The 21640-nt window shown below is 40.2% G+C and overlaps 1 protein-coding gene across 6 annotated transcripts in view; it reads right to left on the bottom strand.

Moving 5' to 3' along the window:
* CNST (consortin, connexin sorting protein) overlaps positions 1-21640 on the bottom strand; it is a 131256-nt gene that overhangs the window by 14239 nt on the left and 95377 nt on the right. For 4 of the 6 annotated variants that reach the window (XM_041750635.1, XM_041750628.1, XM_041750606.1 and 1 more), the window contains 3 exons: positions 19478-19499; positions 19215-19311; positions 9141-10006 (listed from right to left, as the gene is read on the bottom strand). In XM_041750635.1, the coding sequence (XP_041606569.1) occupies positions 9141-10006; positions 19215-19311; positions 19478-19499 (985 nt within the window). Of the gene's footprint in view, positions 1-5306; positions 6170-9140; positions 10007-19214; positions 19312-19477; positions 19500-21640 lie in introns of all 6 variants that reach the window. The other 2 variants (XM_041750644.1, XM_041750620.1) reach the window with 1 other exon arrangement.

The raw sequence follows: 21640 nt of genomic DNA on the forward strand, positions 1-21640 counted from the left end.
ATTACCAGGCTCCTTGGGTAGAGGCAGTTTGGGTTTTGACATTAAAATAATGTCAGAATTTCATGGGTATTGTAATAAAATTTCATCTTTTCCCCAAAACTAGGATAGTGAAATTCAGCCAACAGATAACACTTGGATTTGGACACCTGTTGGGAATGCAGGCTTTATATATGGAGTGTCCCTATCTGAATTTTTAGCCACTGCATCTGCAATCATTGTACACACAGAAGTCACATAAAAATTACTGAGGAGGGACCCCAAAAGAGTGAATCTCTACCTTGCTGACACTGTACATGTGATGCACTTCTTATGTTAAATATCTATGAAATGAGCATGAATGTTTTTGATGCTTTTAAAAATAGCACCGGTTGGGGAGCCTGGGTGGCTCAGTTGGTTGGGTGTTTGCCTTCAGCACGAGTCATTATCCTGCGGTCCTGAGATTGGGCCCCATGTCGGGCTCCCTGCTTAGTGGGGAGTCTGCTTCTGCCTCTGCTCCACTTGTGCTCTTTTTCTCAAATAAAATCTTTTAAAGAAATTAAAACAGTGCCAGTTATACTTCCAGTGAGAGGGTGTCATGCTCTTTTTTTACATAGGAAAGAACATCAGTGCTTCAGATACTAAGCTATCATTTTACCTAGAAAAGTTGTTCTGGATTTAAAACTGCTTCTAAAACCCAGAAAAGGGCAGCTCTGGGGGCGCAGCGGTTTAGTGCCACCTGCAGCCCAGGGCGTGATCTTGGAGACTCTGGATCGAGTCCCAAGTCAGGCTCTCTGCATGGAGCCTGCTTCTCCCTCTGCCTGTGTCTCTGCCCCTCTCTCTCTCTCTCTGTATCTCTATGAATAAATAAATAAAATCTTCAAAAAAAAAAAAAACCCAGAAAAGTTTCATTTACACATCTCTACATCCTGGAATTAAATTAGTGTAAACAGTTTTCATTCTCCATGAGATTCTGCATAAATTATTTCATTTGATGTGATGAACCTAATTTTTTTAATAAAGACTTTATTTATTCATGAGAGACACAGAGAGAGAGAGGCAGAGACATAGGCAAAGAGAGAAGCAGAGAGAGAAGCAGGCTCCATGCAGGGAGCCCAATGTGGGACTCAATCCCGGGTCTCCAGGATCAGGCCCTGGGCCAAAGACAGGTGCTCAACTGCTGAGCCACCCAGGCGTCTCTAATTTTTTTTTTAAAGATTTTATTTATTTATTCATGAGAGACACACAGAGAGAGGTAGAGACATAGGCAGAGGGAGAGGCAGACTCCCTGCGGGGGAGCCTGATGCGGACTTGATCCCAGGACCCCAGGATCACACCCTGAGCCAAAGGCAGACGCTCAACCACTGAACCACCCAGGTGCCCCTGATTGTTTGAAAGACAACAGCAAACGCTCCCAATGGGCTGGTGATGGTTGTCAAAGCCAAGCAGCACCGCATCCACAGTTGAGCAATGCGGAAGTGCCAAGAGAATGAAAGCAGGGAGACCAACAAATTGGGAAAATGTGGCAGTGACTTTCATTGTGACCATTCCACCATAACCACAGAGGTTGGCAGAGTGAAGACCAGTGAGGAAATTGCTTAGGGGCAGAGTCACTCACAGAAGCAAGGGTCGGTTTGGAAGAGAGACTGGAGGACTCACTAGGGCAGCACAGCAATCTGGAAGAGAGTAGACCTAGCAGCCTCTGTGGCTCCGGAGGGCATGAACACACTGTGTGCAAATATTTGGTTATTAAGACATTATGCTCTGTATCTTCTATTCACCAAAATATGGAAGCATGAAAAATATTTTAAAAACAAGTCCAGGAAAATTACCCAAGTGAGGCCCCAACAGATGAAATCAGAAGTTCATCTGAATCCTCACTGTATAATCAGCACTTGATGGAACAGAGAGCCTTAGTAGGATGCTGCTGAGAACATACAACAGTGTTTGGATTAAAAAGAAGTTTGCAGGGTGCCTGGGTGGCTCAGTTGGTTGGAAAGGCATCTGCCTTCAGCTCAGATGATGTTCCCAGGGTCCTGGGATCCAGCCCCAAGTTAGGCTCCCTGCTCAATGGAGTCTGCTTCTCCGTCTCGGTCTCCATGCCCTTCACCTCAGCTCATGCACTTTCTCAAATAAATTAATAAAATTAAAAAAAAAAGAAAAGAAAAGAAAGAAGTTTGCACTTACAAGCAAACCCAGTATCGCCTGGACATTTTATTTAGGCCAAAACTTCACTCTTAAGGTAGTAAGGAAATTGTAAGCATTAGTGATTTTTAATTTTAATTTTATTTTAAAGATTTTATTTATTTATTCATGAGAGACAGAGAGAGAGGTGGAGACACAGGCAGAGGGATAAGCAGGCTCCCTCAGGGGAGCCTGATGCAGGACTCAATCTCGGGACCTTGGAATCATGCTCTGAGCCAAAGGCAGATGCTCAACCACTGAGCCACCCAAGCATCCTGCACTAGTGATTTTTTAGTTTTGAAACTTTAAAGCTCTTTTCCTGTCAGGGTGAGGCAGAATTTATTGAAGCATATTCCTCAGAATGGAGAGGAAATATTCAGAAACAATCTGTTCACCATTATCACAGGAATATAAATTAGTTTTGTTAATCATATGTAGCTTTTGGGGTTCTTAAAATAGCACAACTTAACAGATCAATAGAATTTTAGGAAAGGGAAGCAGCACTTACAGAAGAGAACTTCACAGGAAAGACAAGTTTAAAACGTAAATCGTTTCTACCCCTGGGACGCCTGGATGGCTCAGCAGTTGAGCACCTGCCTTCAGTCCAGGGCGTGATCCTGGAGTTCTGGGATCGAGTGCGATATTGGGCTCCCTGCATGGAGCCTGCTTCTCCCTCTGCCTGTGTCTCTGCTTTTCTCTCTCTCTCTCTCTCTCTCTCTCTCTCATGAATAAATAAAATCTTAAAAAAAAATAAGTTTCTACCCCTGTGAGGTGTTATCTAGTAGGAAAAACTGACGTTATGAGCTGAAGGAAGAACACTCCATGTGGCTGTAGTTCAATAGCAAACCCCGACTACAGGTATTCTGTAAAGTAGGAGACCCATCAGGAGCACTCTGACCCTTCACCATTTATACCTAAAAATCTAAAACTAGACCTTCTGTCTTTTCTCCACAGGGTCAACTGGATCATTGGTGTGAAAAGCAGTGGTCAGGGAAGGGGAAACTTTTGGTATTACAGCTAGATTTGAATATAGGTGTGACTTCCGTTTTGATAGTTCCCTGTATCAGAAGCCTGGTGAAAATGAACAAGGGAAGGAATACTGGGTCCAGTATTTTACTACTGGCTTTATTTATTTATTTTATTTTAATGAAAACACTATTCTTTTGAAGATTTTATTTTTATATAATTTGTACACCCAATGTTGGGCTCGAGCTCATGACCCCGAGATCAAGAGTTGCAATGCTCCACTCACTGAGCCAGCCAGGCACCCCTCTCTTTAATTTTTTTTTAACTTTAAGAAAAAATTGTGGTAAGGTATGTCTAATATAAAATTGCAGTCTTAACAATTCAGTGTATTAATTATATTCACAATGTTGTGCCACCACTACTAGTATCTATTTCTAAAATTTTCATCAACCCAAACAGAAACTCTGCACTCATTAAGTACTATGAAACAATCTCAAGAGGAAATTAGGAAAAAAAAAAAAAATCATAGTTTATAGAGGACTGACTTGCAAATGGTAATAAAAAGATCTAGTTAAAATAAACGAATGAATAATAGATCAAGTGCTTTATTATTTTATCTAACTTAGTCAAGAACAAATTAGGACTAGCTGCTGGGGAGCTGACTAGAAGTGGCAATGCAGCAAGCCAGTGGCCTGACAGCTGAGGATCTGAGCAAGCTCCTGCAGGGCGCTGCTTTCCTGGGTACTCTGCTGTCCATTCTGGCTCTGTTGCTTTTTCAGTTTCTACTTAAAGTTTGTTTTTTTCCCTCCAATGATGATGCAGAAAGAGAAAACAATGGCTATAAATGGGACTTAAAAGCTTACTTGGAAAATCCTAGAAGATGAAAAACAGGAAGAGTAGTTGGTATCCTAATTTTCAGGGGAGGAAACATACATGGAGAGGTTAGCAGGAACTCTGCAGGGTTGCTAGTGGGTGGGTCTGTATGTGACTTTAGACTGTGTAAGACTGTTCTTTCCACTGAACAAAGCCACCTTCCACTGGGGCTACAGTTTGCATATGGATTTTTCCCCCTTAACTTTATTATTATTATTTTTTAAAGATTTCTATTTTGTTTATTTGAGAGACAGCACAAAAGCAGGGGAAAGGGCAGAGGGAGAAGGAGAAGCAGGCTCTCCACAGAGCAAGGAGTCTGATGGGGGCTCGATCTCAGGACCCTGAGATTATGACCTGAGTCAAGGGCAGACGCTTCATTGACTAAGCTGCCCAGGCACCCCCTTTTTCCCTCTTAACTTAAAAAAATTGTATTATCAAACAAAGAAGACTGATCATCTTGATCCTGTCTACCATGATATGTTTTGTTTTGACCAGCTTCCTTACTGTTTGGAGAAACTTTATATTATGTATAAAATTTGTCTTAGTGAAGCAGTAAGTATGAAATCTGATCAAACTACAGCTTATAAAGTAATACTACAAGAAAGAGAAGACTTACAACATATAACTTAATGGCTTGAGAATCCACCCAGTTTCTCATTGTATTTTAAAACGTGGGCAGCCGCGGTGGCCCAGCGATTTAGTGCCACATTTGGCCCGGGGTGTGATCCTGGAGACCCGGGATCGAGTCCCACGTTGGGTTCCCTGCGTGGAGCCTGCTTCTCCCTCTGCCTCTCTCTCTCTCTCTCTCTGTCATGAATAAATAAATAAAACCTTAAAAAAAATAATAAAACGTTTCCTTTGTTCTGTTGTAATCTTTTTTTTTGTAATCTTTTAAAGAATTAAAAAATATAGTAATAATCATAAGAAATAGTGAGTATGTGTTTTAACTTCTAGATGTATGTGGGGGAAAAATGAGATTTTCTTACAAGAATGTAAGTAATCTTGCCTTGATCATAATAGCCAGAACTGTCAAAGTGACAGCAGAATAAGAAACAGTGTTGCTAACACTAACTTTCCCTGGAGGCATGCAATAAAAGTTCCTGAGGTATAAACATCATGATCAAAAGTCATCTTATTCAATCCATATACAAAATAAAATTACTAATTATTAAAAGTTTATGTTAGGTAGATTTCCCTGTCATGTTGGAAACCAGGGAAAATGTACAAAACCAAGGCACTATTTAGCAGAGGTGTTTTTTAAATTTCCTCTTGCTTTTAATTGCTCTTCTATTAAATCCCAAACTTACCTCTGCAATCTCTATCCTTTTTGCGAGGTCATCAAGAGAAAGAGAGCTGTCGTCGGAAGGCAGATCCTCCTGCAGACTGTAGGAGGCTTCTTCAGGAGAAAGATCTGGAAGGAGGTCCGAGTCTTCCTCTTGGTTCTCTTCACAGGACAGGGAGTCCTCGGTGTCTTTTAAGCAACCTTCTAAAAGGCTGTTCAAATAGTCTTCAGTCTCTCTGCTGACTCGATCGTCCTCATTCACCACCTCCTCCGGGGCCATACACACCCCTGGAGGAGCTGCACTTAAGACAGACACCTTATTACCCTCACCAAGTGCGCTCTCAGAGCGCTGGGGGTCAGGCGGTTCCAGCGGTGATTTTCCATCGCTGTCTGGGAGATCAGGTTGCTGCAGCTCATTGAATTCCCTATGTTCCAGTCGGTCCGTGGGCAACGCCTCCGAAGCATCCTTAAGTGGTAAACGGAGTCCCTTTCTGTGAGTCTGTGAATATCTTCCCTCGGAGATCAGCGCAGGTGCTATGAGGTCAGAGCCGGGGGAGATGAGCGGCTCTCTCATGGACTCGCTGGGGAGCGCCACGGCGGGGTCTGCAGCCAGGCCTATTGTGGCCACATCTCCGCTGGGCCCCGGGAGAGGCAGCTGCAGGCGGCTGTCATCCTCGCAGGCGTCCCAGGGCTGGGCGGGCAGCTCCCGTGGGGCCTCAGCGCTGCAGAGCGGCTCCTCCCCCCCGTGGTCCTTCCCTGAAGTTACAGGCAGGCGCGGGGGATCGGCCAGCCTGTCCATGTGAGGACAGCAGGGGCTACTCTCCCGGGTTTGCTCTTGATGACGCTGGCTTTCTCCCCCTGGCACCGCGCCAAGACAACTTTCACTCTCTGAAGACGAAGAAAAACAAGTTGTTTAAGGTTCAAAACAACACTTTGCACAGGAGGAAAGGGCAAGGGACAGATGTGAATAATATGTGTGACACAACAAAATTTGAAACCTCTCCAGTGGAAATTGCATCTGCTGGTTTAATGGGGTCCTTAGAGAGGGTAAATACTCTAATATTATATATTAAATAACCCTTTACATATAGAAATTAACACTGTTCAGAACACGAATATGAATGCAGAGTTCTTCATTATTCATGGAACAAGTAATTTTTTCAAAGGTTGAAAGATGGTTTTTTGAACTTTACTGGCTTTCTATAATTCCTTTCATATTTACCCTCCATTTACCAACAGATAACATTTATGCTGTTGCTGATTTTTTCAGTTTTAAAAACTACCTACTGGGGAAGAAGAGGATTAGTTCTCTCGGTTCTTTCTATTCCTTTCCCCCAGTGGTATATTATTTCCCCTTCTCTAGCTTCTCACTACAATTCAACACAATTCTGGGGCAAATCGATATTCACATTTACCTTGCTATGGGTTTATAAGTAGTATTCACGACTGACTCATTAAAAAAAATAAGTTTCTACCCCTGTGAGGTGTTATCTAGTAGGAAAAACTGACGTTATGAGCTGAAGGAAGAACACTCCATGTGGCTGTAGTTCAATAGCAAACCCCGACTACAGGTATTCTGTAAAGTAGGAGACCCATCAGGAGCACTCTGACCCTTCACCATTTATACCTAAAAATCTAAAACTAGACCTTCTGTCTTTTCTCCACAGGGTCAACTGGATCATTGGTGTGAAAAGCAGTGGTCAGGGAAGGGGAAACTTTTGGTATTACAGCTAGATTTGAATATAGGTGTGACTTCCGTTTTGATAGTTCCCTGTATCAGAAGCCTGGTGAAAATGAACAAGGGAAGGAATACTGGGTCCAGTATTTTACTACTGGCTTTATTTATTTATTTTATTTTAATGAAAACACTATTCTTTTGAAGATTTTATTTTTATATAATTTGTACACCCAATGTTGGGCTCGAGCTCATGACCCCGAGATCAAGAGTTGCAATGCTCCACTCACTGAGCCAGCCAGGCACCCCTCTCTTTAATTTTTTTTTAACTTTAAGAAAAAATTGTGGTAAGGTATGTCTAATATAAAATTGCAGTCTTAACAATTCAGTGTATTAATTATATTCACAATGTTGTGCCACCACTACTAGTATCTATTTCTAAAATTTTCATCAACCCAAACAGAAACTCTGCACTCATTAAGTACTATGAAACAATCTCAAGAGGAAATTAGGAAAAAAAAAAAAAATCATAGTTTATAGAGGACTGACTTGCAAATGGTAATAAAAAGATCTAGTTAAAATAAACGAATGAATAATAGATCAAGTGCTTTATTATTTTATCTAACTTAGTCAAGAACAAATTAGGACTAGCTGCTGGGGAGCTGACTAGAAGTGGCAATGCAGCAAGCCAGTGGCCTGACAGCTGAGGATCTGAGCAAGCTCCTGCAGGGCGCTGCTTTCCTGGGTACTCTGCTGTCCATTCTGGCTCTGTTGCTTTTTCAGTTTCTACTTAAAGTTTGTTTTTTTCCCTCCAATGATGATGCAGAAAGAGAAAACAATGGCTATAAATGGGACTTAAAAGCTTACTTGGAAAATCCTAGAAGATGAAAAACAGGAAGAGTAGTTGGTATCCTAATTTTCAGGGGAGGAAACATACATGGAGAGGTTAGCAGGAACTCTGCAGGGTTGCTAGTGGGTGGGTCTGTATGTGACTTTAGACTGTGTAAGACTGTTCTTTCCACTGAACAAAGCCACCTTCCACTGGGGCTACAGTTTGCATATGGATTTTTCCCCCTTAACTTTATTATTATTATTTTTTAAAGATTTCTATTTTGTTTATTTGAGAGACAGCACAAAAGCAGGGGAAAGGGCAGAGGGAGAAGGAGAAGCAGGCTCTCCACAGAGCAAGGAGTCTGATGGGGGCTCGATCTCAGGACCCTGAGATTATGACCTGAGTCAAGGGCAGACGCTTCATTGACTAAGCTGCCCAGGCACCCCCTTTTTCCCTCTTAACTTAAAAAAATTGTATTATCAAACAAAGAAGACTGATCATCTTGATCCTGTCTACCATGATATGTTTTGTTTTGACCAGCTTCCTTACTGTTTGGAGAAACTTTATATTATGTATAAAATTTGTCTTAGTGAAGCAGTAAGTATGAAATCTGATCAAACTACAGCTTATAAAGTAATACTACAAGAAAGAGAAGACTTACAACATATAACTTAATGGCTTGAGAATCCACCCAGTTTCTCATTGTATTTTAAAACGTGGGCAGCCGCGGTGGCCCAGCGATTTAGTGCCACATTTGGCCCGGGGTGTGATCCTGGAGACCCGGGATCGAGTCCCACGTTGGGTTCCCTGCGTGGAGCCTGCTTCTCCCTCTGCCTCTCTCTCTCTCTCTCTCTGTCATGAATAAATAAATAAAACCTTAAAAAAAATAATAAAACGTTTCCTTTGTTCTGTTGTAATCTTTTTTTTTGTAATCTTTTAAAGAATTAAAAAATATAGTAATAATCATAAGAAATAGTGAGTATGTGTTTTAACTTCTAGATGTATGTGGGGGAAAAATGAGATTTTCTTACAAGAATGTAAGTAATCTTGCCTTGATCATAATAGCCAGAACTGTCAAAGTGACAGCAGAATAAGAAACAGTGTTGCTAACACTAACTTTCCCTGGAGGCATGCAATAAAAGTTCCTGAGGTATAAACATCATGATCAAAAGTCATCTTATTCAATCCATATACAAAATAAAATTACTAATTATTAAAAGTTTATGTTAGGTAGATTTCCCTGTCATGTTGGAAACCAGGGAAAATGTACAAAACCAAGGCACTATTTAGCAGAGGTGTTTTTTAAATTTCCTCTTGCTTTTAATTGCTCTTCTATTAAATCCCAAACTTACCTCTGCAATCTCTATCCTTTTTGCGAGGTCATCAAGAGAAAGAGAGCTGTCGTCGGAAGGCAGATCCTCCTGCAGACTGTAGGAGGCTTCTTCAGGAGAAAGATCTGGAAGGAGGTCCGAGTCTTCCTCTTGGTTCTCTTCACAGGACAGGGAGTCCTCGGTGTCTTTTAAGCAACCTTCTAAAAGGCTGTTCAAATAGTCTTCAGTCTCTCTGCTGACTCGATCGTCCTCATTCACCACCTCCTCCGGGGCCATACACACCCCTGGAGGAGCTGCACTTAAGACAGACACCTTATTACCCTCACCAAGTGCGCTCTCAGAGCGCTGGGGGTCAGGCGGCTCCAGCGGTGATTTTCCATCGCTGTCTGGGAGATCAGGTTGCTGCAGCTCATTGAATTCCCTATGTTCCAGTCGGTCCGTGGGCAACGCCTCCGAAGCATCCTTAAGTGGTAAACGGAGTCCCTTTCTGTGAGTCTGTGAATATCTTCCCTCGGAGATCAGCGCAGGTGCTATGAGGTCAGAGCCGGGGGAGATGAGCGGCTCTCTCATGGACTTGCTGGGGAGCGCCACGGCGGGGTCTGCAGCCAGGCCTATTGTGGCCACATCTCCGCTGGGCCCCGGGAGAGGCAGCTGCAGGCGGCTGTCATCCTCGCAGGCGTCCCAGGGCTGGGCGGGCAGCTCCCGTGGGGCCTCAGCGCTGCAGAGCGGCTCCTCCCCCCCGTGGTCCTTCCCTGAAGTTACAGGCAGGCGCGGGGGATCGGCCAGCCTGTCCATGTGAGGACAGCAGGGGCTACTCCTCTCCCGGGTTTGCTCTTGATGACGCTGGCTTTCTCCCCCTGGCACCGCGCCAAGACAACTTTCACTCTCTGAAGACGAAGAAAAACAAGTTGTTTAAGGTTCAAAACAACACTTTGCACAGGAGGAAAGGGCAAGGGACAGATGTGAATAATATGTGTGACACAACAAAATTTGAAACCTCTCCAGTGGAAATTGCATCTGCTGGTTTAATGGGGTCCTTAGAGAGGGTAAATACTCTAATATTATATATTAAATAACCCTTTACATATAGAAATTAACACTGTTCAGAACACGAATATGAATGCAGAGTTCTTCATTATTCATGGAACAAGTAATTTTTTCAAAGGTTGAAAGATGGTTTTTTGAACTTTACTGGCTTTCTATAATTCCTTTCATATTTACCCTCCATTTACCAACAGATAACATTTATGCTGTTGCTGATTTTTTCAGTTTTAAAAACTACCTACTGGGGAAGAAGAGGATTAGTTCTCTCGGTTCTTTCTATTCCTTTCCCCCAGTGGTATATTATTTCCCCTTCTCTAGCTTCTCACTACAATTCAACACAATTCTGGGGCAAATCGATATTCACATTTACCTTGCTATGGGTTTATAAGTAGTATTCACGACTGACTCACACGGTGTAGTAGGATATATTTTCCTTTCTCTTTTCCACTTATTTTGCGTACTCTTGGTAACTGCCTCATTCCTTCATGTAATAAAAATTCTTGCTGGGGCGCCTGGGTGGCTCAGGTGTCTGCCTTTGGCTCAGGCCATGATCCCTACAGGGTCCTGGGATGGAGCCCTGCATCAGGCTCCTTGCTCAGCAGGAAGTCTGCCCCTCTGCCTGACACTCCCTCTACTTGTGCTCACTCTCCATCAAATAAATAAATAAATAAATAAATAAATAAATAAATCCTTAAAAAAAAAAAATCCTTGCCTACATATCTCCAGACTCTGACAGATATACAAGTATATCCTATGTATCAACAGATACAGGCAGAGGGAGAAGCAGGCTCCATGCACCGGGAGCCCGACGTGGGATTCGATCCCGGGTCTCCGGGATCGCGCCCTAGGCCAAAGGCAGGCGCCAAACCGCTGCGCCACCCAGGGATCCCTATACCATCAGTTTTAAATTATATCCTTCTTTGGGCAGCTGGCTGGCTCAGTCAGTGGAGCATGTGACTCTTGATCTCAGGGTTTTGAGTTTGAGCCCCACATTGAGTGTAGAGTTTACTTTAAAAAGTAAAAAAAAAAAAAAAAAAATCTTAAAAAAACCACACAAGATACCTTCTTGAGCTCCTAACCGGAGCTGCTCTCTAGGCCAGTTACACAGGGCTTGTCCTGGAATTCCCTTCCCGTGATCCTTGGAGTTCCCTTCCGTGATCCCTGGAATTCCCTCTGGTTCTGTGCTAGAAACATTGTTTCTGAATCCCAGGTCTTCTCTTTGCTTATTCTCTTGGAATTTTTTTTTTCTTTTTAAGGCATATGGAAGGTAAACCTAAGGTTGTTTAGATCTGAAAGTCTTTTCCTTCACCCCTGACTATGCTGTACCGTGTCCCGCTCTGGTAGGGCTGCGGAGTCTCTCAACTAATCTGAATGCCAATCTCCCATAACCTACATTTGCATCCTTGAAGATTTAGATTATTTTCCTTGTATCTGGTCCTGGTCCTGAAGCTTCTTGAAGTTTCTCTTTCTTTGTTTTGGGTACTTGGTGGGACTTTGAACCTGGAAACTCATGAACTTCAATTCTGGGAATTTTCCTGTATTATTTCCCTAATTATTTGTTGCTTTCTGTTCTCTCATTCTAGAATGCTTGTCTTCAGATCTGGCCTCATGGACTGCTCATCTTTACCTTTCCTGCCACACTCTTCCTCTTTGCTTTCAGATTAACTTTCGGGGATGCTGCCTCAATTTTTGACTTTTCTAATTAATTTTAATTTTTATTATTTATTTTTTTAGAGAGAAAGTGCAGGAGAGTGAGGGGTGGAGGGGCAGAGGCAGACAGTGAATCTTAAGCATGTTCCACACTCAACACAGAGCCTGACGTGGGGCTTGATCTCACGACCGTGAGATCATGACCTGAGCTGAAATCAAGAGTCGAGGCGCACAGCTGAGCCACCCAGGTGCCCTGTAATTAATTTTTTATTGTGGGTATCATTCTTTTTAACTTCAAAGAGCATTTTCTTTCCCTGAATGTTTTTCTTATTTTAAAACAGCTCCTTATTCTTGTTTTTATGTATACAATATTCTCTCTAACCTGTGACACTGTTCATTTATTTAAAGCTTTCATCTGTTCTCTCCATTTTATTTCCTTTGAGCTTCTTTGGGCTTGACAGGCTGATTTGGTTTTGTCTTTCCTATCTGAGGCTTTCTTAAATGAGACAACATGCAGCTCTGTGGTTAAAGGCAAGTTCTCCAGGAGGAGTCAGTCCTCCGTATGGGACAAAGAGGGCCTGGGCCATTTGCTGGGAGGCCTTTAATATGAAATTTTTTTAAAAAGATTTTATTTATTTAATCATGAGAGATATACAGAGAGAGAGGCAGAGGCACAGGCAGAGAGAGAAGCAGGCTCCATGCAGGGAGCCCGATGTGGGACTCGATCCTGGGTCCCCAGGATCACGCCCTGGACTGCAGGCAGGTGCTAAACCGCTGAGCCACCCTGGCTGCCCTAATATGAATTTTAATATGAATATCTGGAGGTTTTATCTCCTGGACAAGTAGCCAGTGTCTCTGAGAGGAAGCAGGAGACCAGGGTTCTAGATAAGGCTCTTGCCACTGTTCAGGGGTTAAGATTTGCACTCAGTCCTCATTTTCTATATAATACCCCTTCCTTGAGTTGTGCCTGATGCACATCCACAGTTCTTCCAGTTCAGACGCTCTACGAAATAAACAACTTCCTGCTTGGTAGAAAGGGCTTATAAATGTCTAAGTGTTTCTTGTAGAGTCTTTCGACCCAACCTCCCATTGCCAGTCCAACCCTGTATGCTGGGCATTAGAGGCACCTCTGTGCTTCCCATTCCCAAACCTTTCCAGGCAGGACTTGATATTGTTCCTGTGGACACTCAGCTTTCAGCTTTCTCTGGTGTAATAAGCTAGTTGCCATTCATCTACCTGCTTTCCAGCTTCTGGATCTTTCTGGATGTCACATCCACTGCTGTTTCCTTGTCAATTCTGTCACTGTGGGTTTCTGCCTTTGAGGATGCATTCTAGGGGTGTCTGGGTGGCTCAGTCAGATAAGGGTCTGACTTTGGCTCAGCCCATGATCTTGGGGTGCTGGGATTGAGCTCTACATCGGGGTCACTGCTTGATGCGGAGTCTGCATCTCCCTCTGATGCTCCCTCCACTTGTGCTCTCTTTCTGTCTTAAATAAATAAAATCTTTAAAAACAAAACCCATAAAAAACAAAGAATGCCTTTCTGACATTTCAATGGTGTTCCAAGAAAAAATGAAGTTAAATGTTTGACCCACTCTGATTAATAAAAAATATTTTCTGAATTTTTGACGAGTATTCTAGTATAAAACTTATCATTGCTTATGTTTCTGTTAATATTAGCATGAATTTCTGTAATCGGTATTCCTGAACCCAAAGATCTAGTGAGTCTGTTATTCTCAACTTCATTCACTTCACATCTACCAACAAAAACTCCACTTTGATTTAAAAAAAAAAAAGAAAGAAAGAAAGAAAGAAAAATGGCTGAATGCATGACAGATGCTTAATAGACCCTGAGTTAAAGAGTTCTAAAAGGAGCAGTTAGATTTAATCTAAATTCTAACACATAATCTACAGAAATGTCCCTGAGTTATTTCCCATTCCCCCATGAGTTCTCTCTTTCTTGTTTTAAAATTTTATTTATTTATTTTTTTAGTAATCTCTACACTCACCACAGGGCTTGGACTCAAAGCCTGGAGATCAAGAGTCACATGCTCCTCCAACTGAGCCAGCCGGGTGCGCCGCCCAGGAGTTCTCTTTAGGGTAAAATTCCCCAAAAATTCACGATATAAGACTAAATCATTCATGAATGAACATGTCTTATATTTTCTGAATATCTCATTAATTAACGTAAGTACAAACATCTGAGTGATATCAGGACAGTACACTGAAAAAAATACTTAAACTAAGTACAAAATGTTGATAATGTCCGGCTTCTATAGAGGCGAATTCAAAACTAAAAATGTTCATACCCAGTCATCAGGGAAAAGCAAGTTAAAACCACAATGATATTCATGTTCCTAAAATGACTAAATTAAAAAAAAAAAAACTGACAACAGTAAATGTCAGCAAGGATGTGGAGCAACTAGAGTCCTCACATACCACTGGTGGGTATCCTGGAGAACAGCTTGGCAGTTTCTTAGAAAATTAAAAATGTACCTTCCCTATGACCAGCAATTCCACCCCCAGTTCTTTACTTAAGAGAAATGAAATCATATCTCCACAGAAAAGACTTCACAGAAGTTCTGTTCATCCCCTCCGCTGCTCATGCTCTCTCTTAAACAGATAGATAAAAAAAATCTTTTTCAAAATATTAGAAGTTTTATTCATGATATCCCCAACATGGAAACAACCCAAATGTCTATTAACAGGTGAATGGATAAGCAAATTGTGGTATAGTCTAAGAGTAGAATACTACTCAGCAATGAAAAGGAATGAACTAATCATACGTGTAACAAGATGGTGCCTCTGGAAAATTATCCTGAAAAATTCTATTTAGAGTAAATTCTAAAGCAAGGAAAACCTACTGATAGTAACAGGAAGCACTGGGTTGCCTGGGCCTGGATGGAGGAGGGACTGATTGTAAAGAGGACTGGGAAGAAGATTTTGGCATGATGAAGATGTGCTTGGGGTAATAGTTATATGAATGTATACAGTTGTCAAAACTCCTCAAATTACACACTTAAAATGGTGATTTTTTTTGTATGGAAATTGTGCTTCAATAACATTGAAAAAAAATGGGAGGGGAAGGGGCATCTGGGTGGCTCAGTCAGCTGAGTGTCCCACTCTTGATTTCGGCTCAGGTCATGATCTCAGGGTCATGACACTGAGCCTCAGTTGGATTCCATGCTCAGCGGGGAGTCTGTTTGAGATTCTCTCTCCCTGGCCTTCTTGCCTTCCCCACTGCTTGCGCATGAGTGCTTGCTCTCTTTCAAAAAAATAAATAAAATTTTTAAAACTTAAAAATAAAAATAAATAAAAAATGAGAAGGGAAAGAGAAGTATAAAACCCAGGCTCGGGCAGCCCAGGTGGCTCAGCGGTTCAGCGCCGCCTTCGGCCCAGGGTGTGATCCTGGAGACCCGGGATCGGGTCCCATGTTGGGCTCCCTGCATGGAGCCTGCTTCTCCTTCTGCCTGTGTCTCTGCCCCTCTCTGTCTCTCTCATGAATAAATAAATAAAATCTTAAAAACAAAAACAAAAACAAAAACCCCAGGCTGATGGTTTTTTTCAGCAGTGGGGTGAAAGCAGGGGATGGAGCAGATGGGAACACAAAGATAGTTGTAACAACCAACAGTAATTCGGTCCTTTGTTGGGTATTAGTCTTACATACCTTCATTTTGTTGTTTGTGATAATGTATTGTGTAGCGTGTGATTTTTTACATATAAAATGTTACCTGATAAAGAAAAATATAAATTAATAAAATACCTGGACTTCAGGGTCAGAAAACTAGGGTCTGGACTTGAGTTCTAATGAATTCTATTCCTGGATAAGTTACTTCCTTGAGTTTCTTAAAATAGATTCAGGCTAATTTACATTGGTTGTTAAGAGGAACAGATGAAATAATATATATAAAGGTGTTCTGAAAATACAAAATACTGTGTAAATTACTTGAAGACTTAACAATGGTAGATTGTAATGAATACTGCATAGAGAACATTAACAGAACACCATTAGCAGGGGCGGTGATAATGTGAAGAGGAGGAAGAGAAGAAAGAGCAGTGAGCATATACTGAGTTCTGCTCTCGGGGCAGGTTCCATTCTGAACTTTTTTTTTTTAAGATTTATTTATTTATTTATTCATGAGAGACACAGAGAGAGAGAGGCAGAGACACAGGCAGAGAGAGAGGCAGGCTCCATGCAGGGAGCCTGACGTGGGACTTGATCCCATGACTCCAGGACCACACCCTGGGCTGAAGGCAGGCACCAACCCACTGAGCCACCCAGGGGTCCCCGGCCCCCCCCCCCCCCCCCCCCCCCCCCCGCTCTGAACTTTTAACATGAAATGACTAGTTGAATCCTCACAAAAATCCTATGAGGTAAGTACTATCAGTGTCCACATTGCGGAGCTGAGGAAAGAGAGGCCCAGAGAAGTTAGGCAACTTGCCTAAGGTCACACAGTTTTACATGGTGGAGACAGGATTCAAACCAGACCAGTCTGGCTCCAGAAACAATATCTTTAACATTTACACAAAAAACGGCAAGTTACGTATTATAGAAGAACTTAAGAACAAGGAATTTGGAGATAAAGAACAAGAAAAGGCAAGTCTAGATTGGACTACATGTCGGATGTTGTTAAAAATGAGGAATATGAGGTAAAACAAGAAAAATACATTTAATAACAATCATTTAAAGGATTATTTTCATATTTCTACTTTTCTCACATTTCTATGCATTTATTCAGAAAATAACCAATCTGAGGAAATTAATTCTGGGAGAGTTGACACTCTTCTTTAAAAGATACTGTTTTATCAGACATGGCAAGATTTCTCTCCCCAGAATTTACCTTCCTCCTGAGATGGTTGTCAGGGGAGATGTCTGCATTAGGAAAGTCTTGATGATGCATACAACTTACTCAGCAGAAGGATGCTGCATTCAGTTGTAAACCAGAAGACACAGTTTTTTTCTTTTCTTTTTTTTTTTTTGAAGACACAGTTTCTAGTTGTGAGTCAAAGCACAAGGAAGTGACTTGAATGTGGTAGCTCAGTTTCCTCATCTGTACCACATATCTCACAGCAGAGCCCAAGCTGGAAAGCTAGAAATAGTGCTGAGCCTGAGCTGCAGCAACCGGTGCTACCGGTCAAACCAACCAGCCAGTAACAGCAGTCTTCCCAAAGCACAGACCATGGAGACAGCCATATCCAAAGTGGGAGGCTATTTTGTGAATTCCTCCCTCTTTAAGATCTTTATAAAGCTAATTTTACTATAATTTCCAATATAAAAATGACTGGAAAAAGAGACAGCCACTGTACATAGTATAGAGGTTCCTCAAAGAATTAAAAAGATTTAACATATGATCCAATAATTCCTGATACTACTGAGTATTTACCCAAAGAAAACAAAAACACTAATTTGAAAAAATGTGCATTCCTACATTTATCACAGCATTATTTACAATAGCCAAGATATGGAAGCACCTCAAATGTCCACTGACAGATGAAAGGATAAAGAAGATGTGGTATATCTACAATGGAATATTAGCCATCAAGAAGAATGATATGTTGCCATTTGCAACAACATGGACAGATCTAGAGAGTATTATGCTAAGTGAAATAAGCCAGACTGAGAAAGACAAATACCAAATGATTTCATACACCTGTAGAATCTAAAAAACAAATGAATAAACAGACAAAACACAGAATCAGATCTATAAATACAGAGAATGAACTAATGGTTGTCAGAGAGGAGAGGGCAGGAAGGGCAAAATGGGTGAAGAAGAGTGAGAGATACAGGAATGAAAAAGCCAAAGGGGGATCCCTGGGTGGCGCAGCGGTTTGGCGCCTGCCTTTGGCCCAGGGCGCGATCCTGGAGACCTGGGATCGAATCCCACATCGGGCTCCCGGTGCATGGAGCCTGCTTCTCCCTCTGCCTATGTCTCTGCCTCTCTCTCTATCTCTCTGTGACTATCATAAATAAATAAAAATTTAAAAAAAAAAAAGAAAAAGCCAAAGGAATAAAAGGTACACTGTAGGGAATATATAGTCAGTGATACTGTAATAGCATTGCATGATGACAGCTAGTAGCTATACTTATGGTGAGCCCAGCGTAACGTATAGGGATGTCCAATGTTGTGCACCTGAAACAAAGGTAACATTGTGTATCAACATACCCCAAATAAAGAAAATCACAAACTTACTTGTAGGACTTAAAAAAAAAAAAAGGTAAAGGGAGAAAAAGGAAGAGAAGTTTGTATTTCAAAATACAAAATATGGAATATAATTTTATTTGGAGAAAACTTCAATTTGTTAAAAAAAATGAAAAAAAGAGAAGAGACAGGAAGAACAGAGAATAGTAGGATGGACTTGAGGCAATATCCCAAATTCACCTCACAGAAGAAGAGGGGATAATGATGTAGAGGGGGAAAAGAGGCTTTGTAAAGAGAAGACAGCAGATTACATTCAAGGCATCGTCATCACCATCATCTTATCTCTTTAGGCAACTCAGTCAAACACCTGATGCTGCATGTTTACTAGGACAGGTCTCAGGCCCAGGAACATGGAGCCTCAGAATATAAATCAGCACTAAAATCATACGTCAGGAAAAACAAACACCCTAAAATGCAGTTATTTATTTTCTAAAGTATGTATGTATGTATGTATTTTTCCTAAAATTTTTATAATGAACATGTATTAGTACTGTAAGAGTTTCTAAAAATCTTTGAGCTTTTAGCATAAGACACAGAAAGTGGTATAAAATATAAATGCTTTAGAAATGTATACATGGAAATTAAATTACACCATAAGTTATTAGTTTATAAGAAAGGGAAGAGAAGATAAAAAACCAAGAAACAGAGCTCTTAAATATCTAGATTTACAGCATAAATTTCTGGTCAAATCTGTACATGATTGCTGGTTTTTAAACAGAAAAATGTATCTGAATATACCAAAACCAACTTTGTTTCAGAGTATTTTTGTACAATTTTGTCATACTCAGATAGATATAACTATCTACTGAAAACATGGAAGTAACTTTGTTTCTATAAGAATTTAGATGTTACAATTTCCATGACTAGATATCTAAAAATAGGGTTACACAATATAAAAAGATTCTCGCTTTGCAATTTGTCTGGTAGGAGAGGTATATGCAAAAAAATGCACAAATAGTCCTTGTAACAATTGCAAAATTTAAGAGGCGGGTGCGTCTTACAACCCTTTCTTTCCTTTTTTTTCTTTAAAGATTATTTATTTATGAGAGAGAGAGAGAGAGAGAGAGAGGCAGAGACACAGGAGAGGGAGAAGCAGGCTCCCTGTAGGGAGCCCAAGAAGGACTCCATCCCTAGGACCCCAGGATCGCACCCCTGAGACACCCAGGTGCCCCTCTTACACCTCTTTCTAATGTAAAAACATACCCGGCTCTTTGGCTGTGGCTCCTCTTTCCTTTGGATCCTCAGAAACTATTAACTGTGTAAAGCATTTCCTTCCCAGAGGTTTTTCTACAGCTGCTATCTAAAAAGTTAAAAAACAAAAACAAAAAACTTGGGGAAACTATTCCGTTAAGTTAGAAAGCTGAAAATAATTTGAGAAAGGTTTGATTATTTCCTAAAACAGTCCACACAACAGACATAAGAGTTAACATTTTGCCATAAATATTTTCGAGGAAACAGTCTCTTACCTTATGTTTGGATAAAAGAGGACTGTAGGAAAAAAAAACAAAAACAAAAACAAGATTTAAAAAAAATTACAGCAGCAATATGCTTCCAAACAAATGTCACTGAAATGGCTGTAAAAATAAAATATAGCTTCTCTGGATTCTAATATTAGCACAGAACATTTCCAGGGCTGAAACATTACCACTGGTTCACACAGTTCAAAGGGCAGCTCTATCATGTGTTACTTTCTCAGCTAGTCAACTACTACTGAAAACCCCCAAAGAAGCTGTGAATACTTAGCCCCAGAAAAAAAAAAGAATATTAATATGTTGCTAATAATGTAAAGAGTATTTTATACACATATTTTCAAAATTCCAGTTTATGTCATTATAGCCTGAAACAGGTTATGATAAAAGATAATTTTATTGGCATTATCCATGGAAATGGGCAACAAAAAAAGGAATTTTTAAGTATTATGTGTTTTAAGGGGATATCAAGGATAAGAGAATGCATTTGTTCACAGAAAAGGTATGCACACAAATATTCAGAGCCATTTAATTCACAATACTCAGAAACCAGAAACGATCTGAATGCCTGTTAACAATATCATGGATAAATAAATTGATACATAATCACACAGTGTATCTGCACAGGAATAAAACTGAGCTAATTACCATTACATGCAACAACATGGAACACAGACCTAACACAATGATGAGCAACAGCAGTTAATACAAAAATCTGCATTCTGTATGATTACGTTTATAAGAATTACAGAACAGGCAAACAGACTGTTATGGAGCTTAGATAGTGGTTATTTTGGGGAGTGGGTACTGACCTGGTACAAGCGTGAGGGATCATTCTGAGGGGCTGGACTATTCTGTCTTGGTCAGTGGTGGTTCCAGAGACATGTATGTGTATATAAAACCTCCCTGAGCTTCTGCATTTTCATGTAAGTAAATTAAACACTACTTTTTATAGTAAAAAAATTGGGGGGTTATCCAAATTTAAAGCTAAAAGTGCTGTGTCAATATTATATGAAATAAATATTTGTTTTTAAATAATTTAGACAACTCCAACACATTTAAAAACTATGAGTTCCATGGGTAAGACAGGGAAAGTGTCTGTTCTGAATATTTTGAAAGAACATAATCTCCTTTATCTATTGTAAAAGATTCCATTATTTTAGAAGTCTAAGAAGTTAAACAATTTATTTTACATCCTAAGAAACTAGATTATAATGCAGAGTCCCTAAAAATATTGTTTCAAAGGTTCAAATCAATGGAAGAAAACTATCATGTTTCATCAATGAGCAACATTTTTGAATCTACAAAGATTCTTCAAAGGCTGGTCTCCAAAATAATTAGACCCTAAAGCAACTATCTACGAGTGAGCTAAGCAACAATTACTTGGGTCTGTTTCATCAGTGACAAATACACTTTTAGTTTACTTCTTTAGTTAATTTTGGTGGAAAAGGAGAAAAAGTTATCAACAGAATGAAATCTTCTAGCTTCTGTATCAAGGATTCTTATACATCCCAGACATCTGCACTAGTTTAAACACTACCAAGTCCCCTCACCTTCAGAATTCTGAGTCTTAGAATAATGAATTCTGAAAATATATTTATTTTTTCTGAAAATATATTTAAGTGCTTTATTATTACTATAATTTAGTTTTGAAAATCCTAATTTTTGATACAAATCAAGCAATTTAAAATTATCTGGTAAAAAATAAAATTATCCGGTAAGTGTAAAAAAAATAGCTGGTAAATGTAGCTTTCCTTTTGCAGTATTTTGGTTAAGTATCATACTGTTTCTACATCCCACTATTAGACAAATCTTACAGATTTTTTTTACAACAACCTACAAACACTGGCAAACAAGTATAATAAAAAATCCTAATATACAACTTTCTTCTATTTCAATCACCTAATTTCTTAACCAAAAAGAGATCAAAATTAGAAGTTATATATTTTAAAATTTCTGATTAGAAGGTGCTTTGAACTTATGTAAAGTTGAACTTTTACTTACTTCTCTCTCAGAAATTATAATAGAAGCTGAGAAAGATAAAAGCTAATCAGATAGAAGCTGGAAAAAGCCAATCATTTTATTTTACCTGCTTTAATTTCTCCAGCTGAAAACATTAACAAATAAAAAATGGATCATGAATTTCAGATAGCCAGCACT

This window comes from Vulpes lagopus, chromosome 1, assembly GCF_018345385.1.
Source record: "Vulpes lagopus strain Blue_001 chromosome 1, ASM1834538v1, whole genome shotgun sequence".
In the NCBI taxonomy this organism is placed as follows: Eukaryota; Metazoa; Chordata; class Mammalia; order Carnivora; family Canidae; genus Vulpes; species Vulpes lagopus.